Raw genomic sequence first — 16,017 nt, 5'->3', positions numbered from 1 at the left:
AGTCAGTTAACTCAACTTCGTGATTTGCGACTTAACCATGGTTTCTGAGATCGCGACCCATATTGCACATTCTATATCAAATCTCTGACTAATTCTGGCATCTATGATTTTGCCTGCTATCTATATAGTGCTCTGGGGAACGGATAGCGTGCCATAAGTTTCTGTTGGCTAGCAGAAGTGCCTACTTCAACAAATTACTCTTGGCAGTAGACAACTCCATACCAACTTCTGTTGACCAACAAATGGATGAGTATATGCCCTTCAGCTTGCAAGAGCTATGTGTGGATGCACAGCTGAGTGCTTTGCGTTTTATACTGAGATACATCTATACAGGGGTGTCCAACCATTCTTTGCTTTTTGATGGAGGTTGGTATATACTCCCAACTACTGTCTAGTATACAAAGCTTGTACTCCTAACTACTGACTTGTGTACAGAGCTTGTACTACTAAATACTGACTAGTGTACAGAGCTTGTACTCTTAACTACTGACTAGTGTACAGAGCTTGTATTCCTAACTACTGACTAGTGTACAGAGTTTGTACTCCTAACCACTGACTAGTGTACAGAGCTTGTACTCCTAACTACTGAGTAGTGTACAGACTTGTACTCCTAACTACTGACTTGTGTACAGAGCTTGTACCTCCAACTACTGACTAGTGTACAGAGCTTGTACTCCTAACTACTGACTAGTGTACAGAGCTTGTACCCCTAACTACTGACTAGTGTACAGAGCTTGTATTCCTAACTACTGACTAGTGTACAGAGCTTGTATTCCTAAATACTGACTAGTGTACAGAGCTTGTACTCCTAACTACTGACTAGTGTACAGAGCTTGTACTCCTAACTACTGAGTAGTGTACAGACTTGTACTCCTAACTACTGACTTGTGTACAGATCTTGTACTCCTAACTACTGACTTGTGTACAGAGCTTGTACTCATAACTACTGACTAGGGTACAGGGCTTGTACTCCTAACTACTGACTAGTGTACAGAGCTTATCCTAACAGCTGACTAGTGTACGGAGCTTGTACTCTTAACTACTGACTAGGGTACAGGGCTTGTACTCCTAACTACTGACTAGTGTACAGAGCTTATCCTAACAGCTGACTAGTGTACGGAGCTTGTACTCTTAACTACTGACTAGTGTACGGAGCTTGTACTCTAAACTACTGACTAGTGTACAGGGCTTGTACTCCTAACTACTGATTAGTGTACAGAGTTTGTAACCTCAACCACATATTATTAGCTTTTATATACCTATAGTATATACCTACACTATGGTTCAAAGCTCCACTCAACTCTTCAGTTATTTGTTACTCACTTTAAAACTATGACATAGATTTATTGTACATTGAATTATTAAAGAGACATGGGTGAATTTAGTGAACCATTGTTGCTCATTCGCTGGCCTTTATCGCTCACACATCTTCTATGTTTTTTTATGAAGGATCTCTGTAGTTTGGAACATCCTTTCTAGCAATAACTCGGTTTAACGCTCAGATATCCTTATAGCCATTTTTAGTAATGTTGACATACTTCATCGTAACCATTGGTTTACTGTTTACTAGCTGTTCATGACCCCCAGAACAGAGTCGAAGAGTGCTCTAACCCATCTGTGTGCTATGGAGTTTGGTTTTTATTTAGAATTTTTGCACTTCGATGGTTCGAAAAGGAACTTTGCAAAATGCATGCAATGGGTTGTAGAAGATGGCCTTGACATTCCCCGTAGAGGCAACAAGTCAAAACACGACAGTGCTGTCAGAAGGGAAAAGGAAAAAGAGAGAACAACACGAGTGCATGAGATCGGTAAGAAGTTTGGAGTGAAGACACTTTCAGCTCTCAAAAGGTATTAGTTTAGTCTTTAGCCTTAGCTCTACGGTTTGCAACATTTGCATATTGCAGTATTGTAATAAGCTTTGAAGCACAGATGACACCAGACTACTTAGCCTTTGTAATTGTTGCGTTTCTGATATTGACAAAGAGGTTTTTATAGACTTATGAGCCTGTTTTTAGACTGTTGTTTTGAAGTTATTTTTTGAAACATTTCTGATGAGATTAGATCAGCAGACTGAGATGTGAAACTGTAAGTTTTCTTAACTCTTTTGCTATGGAAAGACATTACATCGATTTATTTTAGTATTTATGCAAAAACATTGATCACGGATCACAGAGTTAACTCAAAGGTCAGAGGTCAACTCAAAACTTTACCACATTAAATTTAAAATATTGGGTTATCATTTTGTCATACAAATGAACCAGTTGGTGAACCAGTTGGTTTTTTATCAAGAATTCACAGAATAATATCTTGATTTCCAATTAATATTTATTTTCAGTTAACGATGGATGAAAAGAAACCATGCAAACAGCGACCTAAACATTTTCTGCTAGTGAAATTCTGCAACATTGGGCATCAGATATTTCTGATAACTATATTTTCTATATTAGGGAATCAAGGTTTGCATTTTGATCAACATGTAAAAATTATAGCTTTTTTATTTTGCAGCCGGTTTTGCTAAACTAAAAAAATATAAACGTATTTTTTGTTTGTCAAAGGCTTTTGCCTTTCTTGTGCAGAACATTCTTGTGCAGAATGTTTTGCTGATTCCAAAAAAACTTTAGATTAAAACTCTATGCCAGAAACTCCAGCTTTTACAGCAAAAACACTGAGTGTACATCAGCAAAAAGTTTTTGGCATGAATTAATTCCATCAAAATGAGTAAAAACCTTTTCAGTGTAAGTGTTAGTAGTTCATCTTGTTGGTAGCTTTTTATATTGGTTAAAGTCTTAAAATGAACATAGAACTTGGAATAATTCGTGTAATAAAAGTAAACATATTCAGGCCAGTCTATGGTGTTTGTTTGCTTATTTTTGTTAAGAAATAGTGGTAAAAAAATGTAAAAATTTGTGTGATGAATAAATATTTAGTATGTCTGCAGAAGGTCACTCATTGTCTCCTTGTCACAGTTGCGTAAACAAGTAGCGCCCTTGTTAAGTATTTGATCTCAGACAACTTTGTATATATAGACCAGTGTGGCTAGAGTCATTTTGTCACCACACGGTACCATACACATGTGAATGTGCAGATAACTCTTCTGTCATTTTATGAGGAAGTTGCAGCTTGTTTTTGGTATCATCAGGAGGATGCTAACAACATTCATAGGCTCACTTCTTGATTTAGTATCATTCTAGTTTGCTGTAACTTTATAACTTGGCTCAATTCTAGTCCTGAAACAGTTACAGAATAATCTTTGACATTTAATTTACAATTTATTGCCTCTTTCAAGTCTACGTGTTACAGTGAGTGAGCATTTGTACAATCTTGACTATTTGTTTGGTGTTTTCTTAGTATAGTTTGGATAAAATAATGTTTAACAATTTATGTATCTCTTAATATATAATTTTACAGCATTTTTTCCTTCATAAGATTTTCTGAATGTTTTTGTTACTTTATTGGTGATAGTTTCATTTCAAACATAAGTGTTTTCTAAATTACACCATACAAGCATCTTAAAAAGGCCAACAGTTAGTCAATCAAATCAAATAAATGGTTTGACATAGTATTTGAAATACCGATGAAAATCTTTACTATAATAAGAGCCGTGTCTGTCCGTTCGGAGCCACGCCAAAAGTGCTTGAAAAAAGTTTGCGCCTCACAGGAATCACACCTGGATATTTTGATATCCAGTCGAGCATGCTACCTACTCACCACTCCATCACCTTTCCACTTGTAAAAATAACTGTGCACACAGTTATCATCTTTATTCAGTTATTATTATCAATTATTATCATGATCTCTCATGGAGCGCGGGACTGCCATGGCACTAGTGAATATAAACTTTAACTTGGGTGTGAATCAAAGGTCTCTAACCATTTTATAGAGTGTGAGCATGTCTGCATGAAGAATATCATATGGAGTAGGCACCTCCAACCTCATCATCCAATTGTTGGTGCCCTGCACTCACCTTTCATCCCACTTGGAAATGTTATCGTAAATCTTTTCATCTCAGGCCTCAGCATCATCGCAGTCATTTTCTCAACATCCTGATAAAACATGATGACACTGTATTGTCCTACAAAGCAAAAACAAGAAGCCCAGACTCGCAAACATTCCTCCAGCTTTCTGTGATGGTTTTTACTATTTGTTATTTGCAGCGGCTCATCTTCTCCCATTTCCTACACGCTGTCTAATCATACTCAGTGGTGTGATGTGGTGCTCATCTCTCTTGATGACAGAGAACTCCTGTGCCACTAGTGTGTCCTCATCGCTCGAATGGAGTATTTTCAAACCATGCTAACTGGCCATTGGATGGAGGTAGGTGTATGTTAGCTGTTTGTATGTCATGTTTTCAACAAGTTAATCGACTTTTTTCATTGATATTTGCCACTTAGCTGACAAGAGCAACTTCTATAAATGTCGGCTAGACTTTGTCATGATCGTGGAGTTATTGTTGAAATCGTTTTTAGTTTTGGTCCTAATGCTCGTTTGTCAAAAGCATCGACAAATTTGTTTCGATCAACCAAGAAACGTAGATTTTGTAGACTAGTTTTGTGAACTAATTACTTGTTTGAAATTTGAAGTTAGGTCACTTTTAGTTAAAGATATACTTTAAACTGTGTTGAAAAGTATTTTAAAAAACAGGGTTCTAGAATTAGCCATACCAAAACATTTGCCTGCTAATAATATAGCATTGAACTATGTAGACCAGGATAATTGATGTCAAATGATCTCTGACTGTCCTGATTTTGGGATGGCAATTCTCTGAAAATTAATTTTTAACAATTTTTTTGTTTTGCTTCACCCAAGGGATCCTTCAAGTGTGGCAATTCCTTTGTAGGGAAGAGGGCAACTTTAAGCATGGACTAAACTAATTTATTGCAATGAAAATAGTTGTTTCGCTGTTTTCACTATCAAGGATTTCGAAATATATTCTAATCCAACAAACTTGCTTTTTATGTGCATGTTTCACTAGAGTTGTATAAGATACTCTGTTTTAGGGCCAAGATAGGATGATGAGGTTGGAGTTGCCTATCCCATATGATATTCTCTATGCAGTCATGCTCTTTGTCTACACAGATGACTGTTTGCATCTTCAAGGTGGGCTGAAAATACCTGAGGTTGAGAAATAATAACTTCTACAGATCTAGCATGACATCACTAGCCTTTGTCTCTAATCATAAATATTGAATCATTTTGCGAATTATTTTCGTTCCAGATAGAAGCACTAGAACACAGACATCAGACAAATATAATATATTTTTAGGTCAGAACATAGACATAGAGTTTGTGGTAAATGTTTTGGTTGTGGCTGATCAGCTTCTGTTGGAGAGGCTCAAAGAAATATGTGAAAAGCTGATTATTTCCCAGCTCACCATTGACAATGTTACACAGGTGTACCAGCTCTCCATAACCTACCAAACGCAACAACTCAGGGTGAGATAATTCCTAACCATGTTAACAGTTAGGTTGGAATGATGAGGGTAGTTATGGAACAGTTAAGTTACACGAGTCTACTTACGTGATTTTACTTACATGAGTCTACTTACATGAATCTACTTACGTGAGTCTACTTACGTGAGTCTACTTACTTGAGTCTACTTACATGAGTCTACTTACGTGAGTCTACTTACGGGAGTCTACTTACGTGAGTCTACATACATGAGTCCACTCACGTGAATTTACTTACATGAGTCTACTTACGTGAGTCTACTTACGTGAGTCTACTCACATGAATCTACTTACGTGAGTCTACTTACATGAGTCTACATACATGAGTCTACTTACATGAGTGTACTTATGTGAGTCTACTTACGTGAGTCTACTTACGTGAGTCTACTTACGTGAGTCTACTTACATGAGTCTACATATGTGAGTCTACGTACATGGGTCTACTCACGTGAATCTACTTCCATGAGTCTACTTACGTGAGTCTACTTATGTGAGTTTACTTATGTGAGTCTACTTACATGAGTCTACTTACATGAGTCTACTTACATGAGTCTACTTACGTGAGTCTACTTATGTGAGTCTACTTACGTGAGTCTACTTACGTGAGTCTACTTACGTGAGTCTACTTACATGTGTTTACTTATGCGAGTCTACTTACATGAGTCTACGTACATGAGTTTACTTACATGAGTCTACTTACATGAGTCTACTTATGTGGGTCTACTTACATGAGTCTACTTATATGTGTCTACTTACGTGAGTCTATTTATGTGAGTCTACTTACGTGAGTTTATTTATGTGAGTCTACTTACGTGAGTCTACTTATGTGAGTCTACTTACATGAGTCTACTTACATGAGTCTACTTACGTGAGTGTACTTACGTGTGTCTACTTATGCGAGTCTACTTACGTGTGTCTACTTATGCGAGTCTACTTACATGAGTCTACTTACATGGGTCTACTTACGTGAGTCTACTTACGTGAGTCTACTTACGTGAGTCTACTTACGTGAGTCTATTTACGTGAGTCTACTTACATGAGTCTACTTATGTGAGTCTACTTACATGAGTCTACTTATGTGAGTGTACTTACCTGTGTCTACTTATGTGAGTCTACTTACATGAGTCTACTTACTTGAGTCTACTTACATGAGTATACTTACATGAGTCTACTTATGTGAGTCTACTTACGTGAATCTATTTACGTGAGTCTATTTACATGAGTCTACTTACATGAGTCTACTTACATGAGTCTACTTACATGAGTCTACTTACATGAGTCTACTTATGTGAGTCTACTTACATGAGTCTACTTACATGAGTCTACTTAATACTATATATAACAATGTAGTGTGAAAATAATATATCAAACATAATAACTGCTACTGATTTAGTAACTTAAGTTACAATTTGCTGACAAGATGAAATATAAATACAGCCGCCTTTGCAATACAACATTAATTTGTTTGTTCCGGTTTTGGCATCGTAAGACGAAAGTGTTGTATAGAGGGGTATAGAAACCCATAACACTTATTTAATGGAAACACATCAAGGTAAAAAACACTAAAATTATATATACATACTGCACATATTAAATATTATTATTACATATTAAAAATTAGGAACAAAATAATATTTGTGAGCGTTGTTCGAAGCCACGATAAGAGCGTTGGAAAAAAATTTTCTCGTTTAAAAATCAACTTCACACCTTCAATTTTGCAAACCGGCGCGCTAACAACTACACTACTCAGCCACTTTACCGTTTAATTGAATAATTATCGACATACGGACGACTCAGTACGATTTCTCATACAGCATGGGACAGCCAAGTGTGCTAATATAATTATAATATGAACATAATCAGTATTGAGGCAGTCAGTTATCTCATTTTTGTTAGTACTCATCGGCTTATCTTGAAGCACATACATAATGTATATTATCCTTATAATTTAATAATACCAATATATATATATATTTCTCAAAGTTTGTTTGTGTACGTTTGTGTTTGTCCAGCTATAGCTATTGAAATCTTGGAAAAAGAATCCTTATTGCTGAAGATTTGATGTCAGACCCTTCCATTCACCAGTCTAATACCTTACCAATTAGGCCACACAAGCTTGATGGATTCATTAGGCAATATATGTGACCCAGGCAGTCAGAATGTACAATCGTGCTAAAACCACATTTTTGAGTTATTTAAATAATTGAAATCAGCAAATTCTGAGGATTTTAATGCATTTTAAATTTTTTAAATCGGATTATTTATGCCCAGGTTATGCAAGATTTAGTAGAGAAGGTCTCGTGATGAACTAAAACTGTTGTTTTGAGTTTAAGCAGGATAAAGTTGATGATTCATGAACTGTAAATCATTGTATTTGTTTACAAATCAAGATGCTATAGCAACCGACCACTTAATCTCAACCTATATTGATGAAACCTGGCAATATCTACAATTAAACTCTGAAAAAGATGATGGTTGCATTTTTGTTTCAATTCGATTGACGGTTGACCTCCCAAAGGTCATGGTAAGGTTAACAATATATGTGGCTAAAAGCTCACCGCCCTGGAGTTTTTCATTAAAAGGGTATGCTTCAAACTGGGCACTTCTCATCAAGCTATATTGCTATGACTGCATATAATGACAGTCCAACAACTTAACAAAGTGTTGGAAGTGCATTCAGATTTGTCCACCTATACAGAAGGTCATGGTAAGGTCAAGGAAAAGTGACAACAGGGGGCATCAGGATGCGGAAATATCAACCCATCAAGTGACCATTCAATCTAGAGCTCTTTTTATGTAGTTTAACACTCACACAGTGTAGCACGAGTACGCTGCAGAGATTTATTGTAGTGCATTGGAGGGGTTTGTTTATTATGCTAGTGGCAATTTGTCCCAACACAACCATATTCAATGTTTCCTTCGGTAATTCTTGATACACAGTTCTAATGAGGCTTAATTGTTCAGACAACATAAAACTAGCGCATAATTCCCTACATTTGCACCCACTTATTAGTTTGATGTCAACAGCTAAAATAACAATGTTATCAGCAGTGATAGGCTGATCTTTGATAGGCGGTAATTTGATTTAATTCATTAGGATGACCGTTATTACTCGCATTATCGTTAGCAGCCTCATATTGCGTAAGAAGCTGTATTTTTAAGGTTGCCCTATTATTACAACCCTCCCTCATCATCGCTTTCACTATGATCTGAGGCAGCTGACTCAGATTCTAAGTAGAAATACTTATCTAAATTAATAGCAGCAACGAGCCGTAATTTTTGCGATGGTTTTATTTTGTTCTAGCCTGAAGCTTCAAAACAGGAAATAGCCACATACATGCGCGCACCCGTAGTTAGAGCCTATATTTATGATCTTGGGTTATGAACAATTCCATAGCAACCACCGAGATGGGCATAGTTAAATGGCAATTATGGCTTTATGATTGGTCAGACACAAAAATAAACAAGACCACGTGAAAGAGCAGGGTTTAATGCACTATGAACCACTGTTTACTGAAATAGTGACGGTGAATCATACAATAGGTAAAGCACGCTTATCGTGCTATTGTGAACAATCCAATTACCGCGCGATTGTACATTCTGACGGCCGGGGTCACATATGTCATTATATGGGTGCAAATACGCTACCGCTTTCCGTTACGACTCAATGTCAAGGAGGGCGGTAGGGTAATTTTATACGTGCTCAGTCTTGAAAGCAAGTGGTTTGCTTTTATTAGCAAGCTTACTCAAATTAGCCATTTGCAATGGGCTAGGCTAATAGCAAGTGGCAGGCAACTACATTACCTCTCATTGTTTATAAGCGGATACCTGTGCAACGCCGAGCATTCTGCTAGTAGTAACATAAAATCTGAAGCGATAATTTTTGAGCCAGTTGTTGCTTGCTCTTACCAATGATATACAGCCCAATTTGGGGCTGTATATCATTGCTCTTACCTTGCTGCACAATCTGCTGAAATGATTGTCACTACTGTCGTTTCATAATGCTATGTTTTTTTCAGGTAATGATTATTCTATCGTAGGCTACTAAATCCTATCGCCTCTACTTGTATATGGGTTTCGTTGGCATCACAGCTTGACACAATCAACCATTTTAAAGAGTTTGGTATACAACTGTAGGATGCAGCTATGTTCATGATCTGTCTAAACATGGCTGAGATGTTGGAGTTGTCACTCTTGGAAGAACTGGATGCTGAGTCCCTACTACTGTTGACGAATTATTATCGTGATAAGATGGAGAGGTGCATGTGCAGGCGATCCATCGGCAAGTCCAGGTTGGCATTGTACTTTTATGAGATTGATGAGCACTACTAAGCTAATCTAATAGGTTTTTTGTTATCTAAAGTGGCTGCAGATGCTGATTTGTACATGTACAGTGGACTCCCGCAAATACGACATTAATTCATTTTGGTGTTGAAATTGTAAGATGAAAATGTCGTATGGAGGGGCATAGGAACCTACAGTAATTATCTAATGCAACCCCTTCTGATAAAAACATCAAAATTTTACATACATACTATAAATATTAAAATTTAGTAACAAAATACTGCAGTAACTGAGCGAAAAGACTTTCTCGAAGTTCTCAGTCGAAGACCTTCATCGACTGCTGTTCTCGAAAGCAGCCTCTCGCATACTCAGTCATTTAATGGTCAAATGTTGGTGCCATATGGTAAGGAAAATGCCATAACAAGGGACCAAAACACTGTATGGTGAAAAAACTGTTAGGCAGGAATGCATAAACCCCGGGTTCACTGTAATTATTTTCTCAGAAATTGCTGTGAAGTTATTGGCAAACAAGTCACTTGATGGGTTTATTACGTTGATTTGTGTTATTCCTGCGCAATGAAATTAAAAATTGCTGGTTTTGTTATCTTTGTCTATGCACTAAAGTTTATTCTAAGCAAGGACTGTTTTGACCAATTGAAATTTTTAGCAGTTTGAAACTTTTAATTTAATCTAACTTGTAAAGAAGAGAATTTTAAGAAATTTCTTTTGGAAGATTTTAATTTTGAAGCTCACAAGCCTATTGAAGGATTATCCAAGCGAATATGTTTGAAGCTAAGCGTGAAATGGAATCGTGTTTTTCACTTTGCACGCTCTATGTAGCTTGTGTTACCTAGGTTTGATATGATACTATACAACTTAAAAATTTCCAACGTGCAACATGGCATTTAAGGAAATATTATACTCTGCGCGTCTGAATGAATTTTCAGCATATGACATTATGGGTACTTCATAAAATTCCATTTTTGTAAGTGAAAGTAAAGTCACTGATGAACACGCTGTTGTATATTCAATACAAAATATATAAGATAGAACATTAAAAACCATGTGGGCTCAGTTGGTGTAGTTTTCACCTAGTCAAAGATATAGCGTTGGATAGAATACATATCTCTAAGCACCCATCGCCAGTTTTCATTTTTATTTCCATTCCCATGTCTCTGAGGTAATTTAACGAAAAACACCACTAATCCTAAATCACCATTTTATTTTGTTTTTAGTTTTCTATCCTGCTTTTTACTTCTATATATATATAAATCTAAGTGTTTTTTGGTCTGTCATATGTCCTAGTTGCAAATATGCAGGCTTGCAGCGCTTGCTAGTGTTAGCAACGGAAAACTGCTTCGCACTGCCGTTGAACTCAAAAACACCGCTTTTGCAGACAGGCACGATAACTACTACATCACACGACCACCTTGCCATACTGTGAAATAATTTTGGACATACTTATTACACCTGGCAATCTTTTATGGCGCATGGGACTGCTAGTGTACGAAAAGAAAAATACGTGCCCAGACTACCTCAAAATGCTATAAATATATGTATATATAGCATAAACTTAATTAAACTCATAGTACACTTACAGAGATAAACAAACACCTTCATTTAAAAGTTAGGTAAATGTTGTATAGGTTGTTTTCTTTTATTTTCTTTTCATTAAAAATAAATTTATTTGCAAAAGCTTTCTTATTACCCGTGCAATGCTGAGCATTCAGCTGGTAGTTTTATATTAATGCATTTTTAAACTTATGTGTAGTTAGTTACCTACAATATTTATCAAGCAGTTATATTTGAGCTGTAGAACAAATTAACTCATTATAAGTGTATTTGTAAAGGTGCTGTTGGGCCATGTTCAGGTGAAACAATCTGTTGACACCATCTTATACTTAGAGTCACCACATTTCAGGTTGGAAATAACTAAAATGCTTTTGCACATTTGGTAACGGCTAGAAGAATGACTACGGTCTCGGACAGCCTTTCAATGATACAGAATGACAATTCTGTGCTATTGTTGAGGGCAGCTGACCAATGAATGAACAGTGGTTACACCTAATGTATAGAACAATTTTGCAGTTGAATTTCTCAGTTGTTCTGCTGAAAACGGCCAAATCATGCTGATGCAGATAAAGGGCTACTTTTACTTGCATCTCCTTCAATCACTTCTGATAACATTACTGTTACATCGAGTTTGTAAATGTCTAAAAAGATATTCTAGCGATGTGTAGGTTAAATTGTCGGTGAAGGTAATACACTACGCTAGTTCAAGTAAGCATTATCGGTGCATGCGTGGATGCGCCACTAAAATGTTCTGTCAAACTGCTAGCAAAAGGTCTTTGCTCTGGAAATAGATTGTGGTTGGTTGAAGCATTTAGAAACTCCCACTAGCATTTTGACAACAATAACAAGCAGTCCTTTTTATAGGTCATCCAATGACAGGTTGAGACTATTAGCTTTTTGAGCTTTGACCAAATGTGCGTGTACACTTCAGTCAGTTACGAGAAAATAGATGCCTAAAGTTATCTGAAATGTGAAATGATTTAAAATGCTTCTATATGAAAGACTGCTTAACCGCATAGCCTTAGGATTTGGTACGCTTGATCTAACGATGATTGCTCTAATACCGATTCATCCAATATACAATTTGGTCTAATGAGGACTAGTCTAATGTGATGTAAAGACGAGGATAGAAATATGAAAACTTAAATCAGAGAATTGTACTTACTTTTTGTACTTTGGAAATTCCAATATACTCAGAGCCTACTAGTACCTCCATTGTGAATGTCGATGCCATGTTTTTAAATTTTCTGGCTTACGTAATAACTAGAAACATAGTGGTGGCTAGAATAAAGAAATTTGGCATAGTAATTTGACCAATCTGTATATTTGGATCGATCGGCATTAGGTCAATGGTGGTGTTGGACCAATCATACTATTAGACCAGTTGGTTTTAGATCGATTGACTTTCGACTTATCTGTATTAGACCAATCGACATTAGACCAATCGACATTAGACCAATCGACATTAGACCAGTCGTCATTAGACCAATCGTCATTAGACTAATCCTCTGGAACTGATAGTGTTAACAGACTGTTTCACCGGAACATTTCACCTTAACATGACCCAACAGGATTTTTAATGAAACATTTGCTCCATTATGCGATATTTTAAAAGATTTAATTTTGTATTTATAGGTTCGACAGCGATCGATGCTGATTAGGTTGTTAGCATGAGCGATATCTTAAACACAATTAATTAATATGACATTTTATCATGTCACCTGTAATGTGGTTAATCCATGCAATGGGTTCTAATTGGTGCAGAAAAATATAGACCATCGATACAGATAACAAACAGTAATAAATTTTATGTGCAAACTAAATAACTCCAAAAAACTGCTCAAAGTATCCCAATCTTATTTCCATATTCGGAAGTTCTTTGTTCATCTAGCTGGACCCCGAGTGAGGAAGAGATGAATCTGGTAGCGAAAGAGCAACTAGAGGAGTCATTACAACAACCAAAGAGAACACGCAGACGAACTAGAACGATATCGACATCTAGTGCCGACTCAGATATTGTCAACACTACTATGGAAGGTTAGATGTCAATAGGGCATTTTGTCTCGCTGGGTTGTTGTCAACTCTGCTAGAAAAAAGGTCAGGTGTTTATCATGCGGCTTGTCTCTGCGGAGCGATGTGACACTCTGCTTAAAAATGTTAGGTTTGCACGAGGTAGTTAAGATATGTAGTATGCGGTAAAGTCAGCTAGAGACAGCGGTTGAAGCAGAGAGGATTAATTTGGGAGTAGATTAAATGAAACATTATGATTTATAAAAAGGTAGGAAGGATTAGTAATCAAATGGTTTTACATGCTGTTTCTCTTTGGAACTCTGTACATCAGATCATAAGGCATTTTAGCATCTCTTTAATCTAGTAATTTCAAACATCAACATACAAACTTAATTCCTGGCCCGGTGCCGAGAGTTAACAGTGTTGAATGTTGAATAAAATAATTTTATAAGAGTACATTAAAATTTGTATAATATGTTCCTCAACTGAAGTCGTGAATAACTCCTTGATTGACAAATGCTGTTGATAATTATATACATGTATGACATTAAAACAAATGTATTATATAGAGTTGAAAAAATAAATTATAAAGGTAATTAATAAAGAGAGGCTTCTATTGTTGTCTTTACCTTATAGACAGTCGAACAGAGGTGAGGCTTGGCAATGCATAGGTTTGAAGGTAAAAGTTGGGAGAGATAAAAAGTGTAACTTCTTCTAACTTCTATTAGGTGTAGATAAAGTTTAAACTAACTTTTTTTATGTTTATTCTGCTCGCTACCTTTTATTCTTTTTAAAGTTTATCTGGAGCAGTCTAGTGTGCTGCGAGAGATTGTCAGGTGTAATAACTATACGTACAGTTATTCAGGAATGACAGCGGGTGCTGGATTGTCGTAGTTGGTAGGGCATCGGTGTACCATATCAAAAATCGCGAGTTCAGATTCTCTATGATGCTCTCCTTTTTTCACAACATCCTACTGTGGTTTTGGACAAACAGACGTGGCTTTTATTGTAATAAAGATTTTACTAATTGCTAAATTTATTTGAACATGAGATTATTATTATGTAGTATTTATGGCTGGTTACAAGTATTCTGAAAATTCAGAGGACAGTTGATTGGTGCAGTTGTTTGGGTATTGATCTATAATCAATAGATCTATAATCAATGTTTGGGTATAACCATGCTGAAAGTCGTGAGTTCCAAATAATTCTTTTTAATCAGCTTCCAACCACGACTTCGGACAGACAGACAGACACGGCTCATATTATAGTAAAGGCTTCCAGCCTTTTGAATTTTGCTTGCACAATTTCTGTTTTAAAGAACTTCCAATGTCAGATATTGCTTCAGGTCTGGAGTCAACTATTTACTTGATATATGCCTCCTTTATTCAGATGATCGTTGAGTAAGTTTCACTGTAGTGCTTAAAGAGTTCCACTAACTTTCTTTGTAAATAGAAAATACCTCTAGTTTTAGTCAAATGATTATTTTAATTCATTGTCTCTTATGCCCTTGTAAGAACAGAAGTCCTACAAAATTGCATATGAAGATATTAATGTAGCTGGTTAAGCATATCAATTCTTTTAAACAGAAATTTGTCTAAAATGTTGCCATTATCTTTAGGCTTACGACTGAATGATAAGGATTTTGAAGATGAATTCGAGGTTCAAAAGCCTCCTATAAGCATTATCAGTGAGCCAGTTTCCAATGGAGAGGCGTCTGCCTTTCAGACCTCACCTCCTCCAGTTTTATCCCCTCAGATTCAACAAACCTGTGGGAGTGAAGTCGAGGCGCCTGTCCTTAGAAATATTATGAGTGAAGAAAAGAAGGTTTCATCAAACATTCGCTCAGAGCGGTAAATATGCCAAGCATTAAAATCTCACTCTAGCTAATGCGGTATCTTATTGTTATGTTGTATTGTGTTGCTATTTTATCAATGTAATGTATTTAGAGGTACTTCACGGGTCCTGATGAACTGCATTGGGTTCATGTCGCTCACAGTTTCGGATTTAGGGTCCTTCCCTACTGATTGACAGTGGTAAACCCGTGTCTTACTTAATGCATCATTGTTGTATATATATATATATATTTATAAATATTTCTCAAAGTATGTCTGCATTTATATATGTTGGTCTGTTGGCACGCATTCCGGCTATAGCTATTATTAGAACAGCGGAGCTGGACAACTATGCAGCAGACGCAAAGTCGTGGCTTGCCGTCATTAGAAGCCTAGCCTAATTAGCTAGCTTAGTGGAATTTTCCATTGGCAATGTGCCAGGCTAATAGTTTGAAAGATACAGTTGTTTGATAAAGTTTTAAACCTTTACAGTTGTTTTTATTTTTCTCTTAATTTATTTCAACTACACGACACACTTCTCTCATGATATGTACTTTGCAAGTTAGAATGGCAACTGTTGTTATATGTTAAATACAAATCAATTTTCTGTCCAAAGAATCTTCTATTACACGGGCAACGCCGGGTGGCACAGCTAGTATATATATATAGCTATTGTATATATATACTAGCTGTGCTACATGGCATTGCCCGGGTAATAAAAAATTCTTTAGACAGAAAATTGATTTGTATTTAACATATAACAACATTTGCCATTCTAACTTTCAAACTACATATCATGAGAGGAGTGTTTTGTGTAGTTGAAATAAATTGCAAGAGAAAATAAAAACAACTGTAAAGCTTTTCAAACTTT

General features: G+C 36.3%; 2 protein-coding genes across 2 annotated transcripts in view; both read left to right on the top strand.

Moving 5' to 3' along the window:
* The window catches only part of LOC137408055 (inhibitor of Bruton tyrosine kinase-like), a 24,926-nt gene extending 20,672 nt beyond the window's left edge, over positions 1-4,254 (top strand). The window contains exons 14-16 of the mRNA XM_068094443.1: positions 129-366; positions 1,647-1,848; positions 4,155-4,254. Coding sequence (XP_067950544.1) covers positions 129-366; positions 1,647-1,848; positions 4,155-4,254 — 540 coding nt within the window. The remainder of the gene's footprint in view (positions 1-128; positions 367-1,646; positions 1,849-4,154) is intronic.
* The window catches only part of LOC137408491 (inhibitor of Bruton tyrosine kinase-like), a 27,793-nt gene continuing 13,483 nt past the window's right edge, over positions 1,708-16,017 (top strand). The window contains exons 1-7 of the mRNA XM_068095035.1: positions 1,708-1,848; positions 4,155-4,314; positions 4,998-5,097; positions 5,264-5,433; positions 9,586-9,740; positions 13,196-13,341; positions 14,933-15,164. Of these exons, the coding sequence (XP_067951136.1) occupies positions 4,273-4,314; positions 4,998-5,097; positions 5,264-5,433; positions 9,586-9,740; positions 13,196-13,341; positions 14,933-15,164 (845 nt within the window). The 5' untranslated portion in view covers positions 1,708-1,848; positions 4,155-4,272. The remainder of the gene's footprint in view (positions 1,849-4,154; positions 4,315-4,997; positions 5,098-5,263; positions 5,434-9,585; positions 9,741-13,195; positions 13,342-14,932; positions 15,165-16,017) is intronic.

Source organism: Watersipora subatra, chromosome 11 (genome assembly GCF_963576615.1).
Source record: "Watersipora subatra chromosome 11, tzWatSuba1.1, whole genome shotgun sequence".
Classification (NCBI taxonomy): Eukaryota; Metazoa; Bryozoa; class Gymnolaemata; order Cheilostomatida; family Watersiporidae; genus Watersipora; species Watersipora subatra.
Note: the sequence above shows the minus strand (reverse complement) of the source record. Positions and strands in the feature narration are given on the sequence as shown.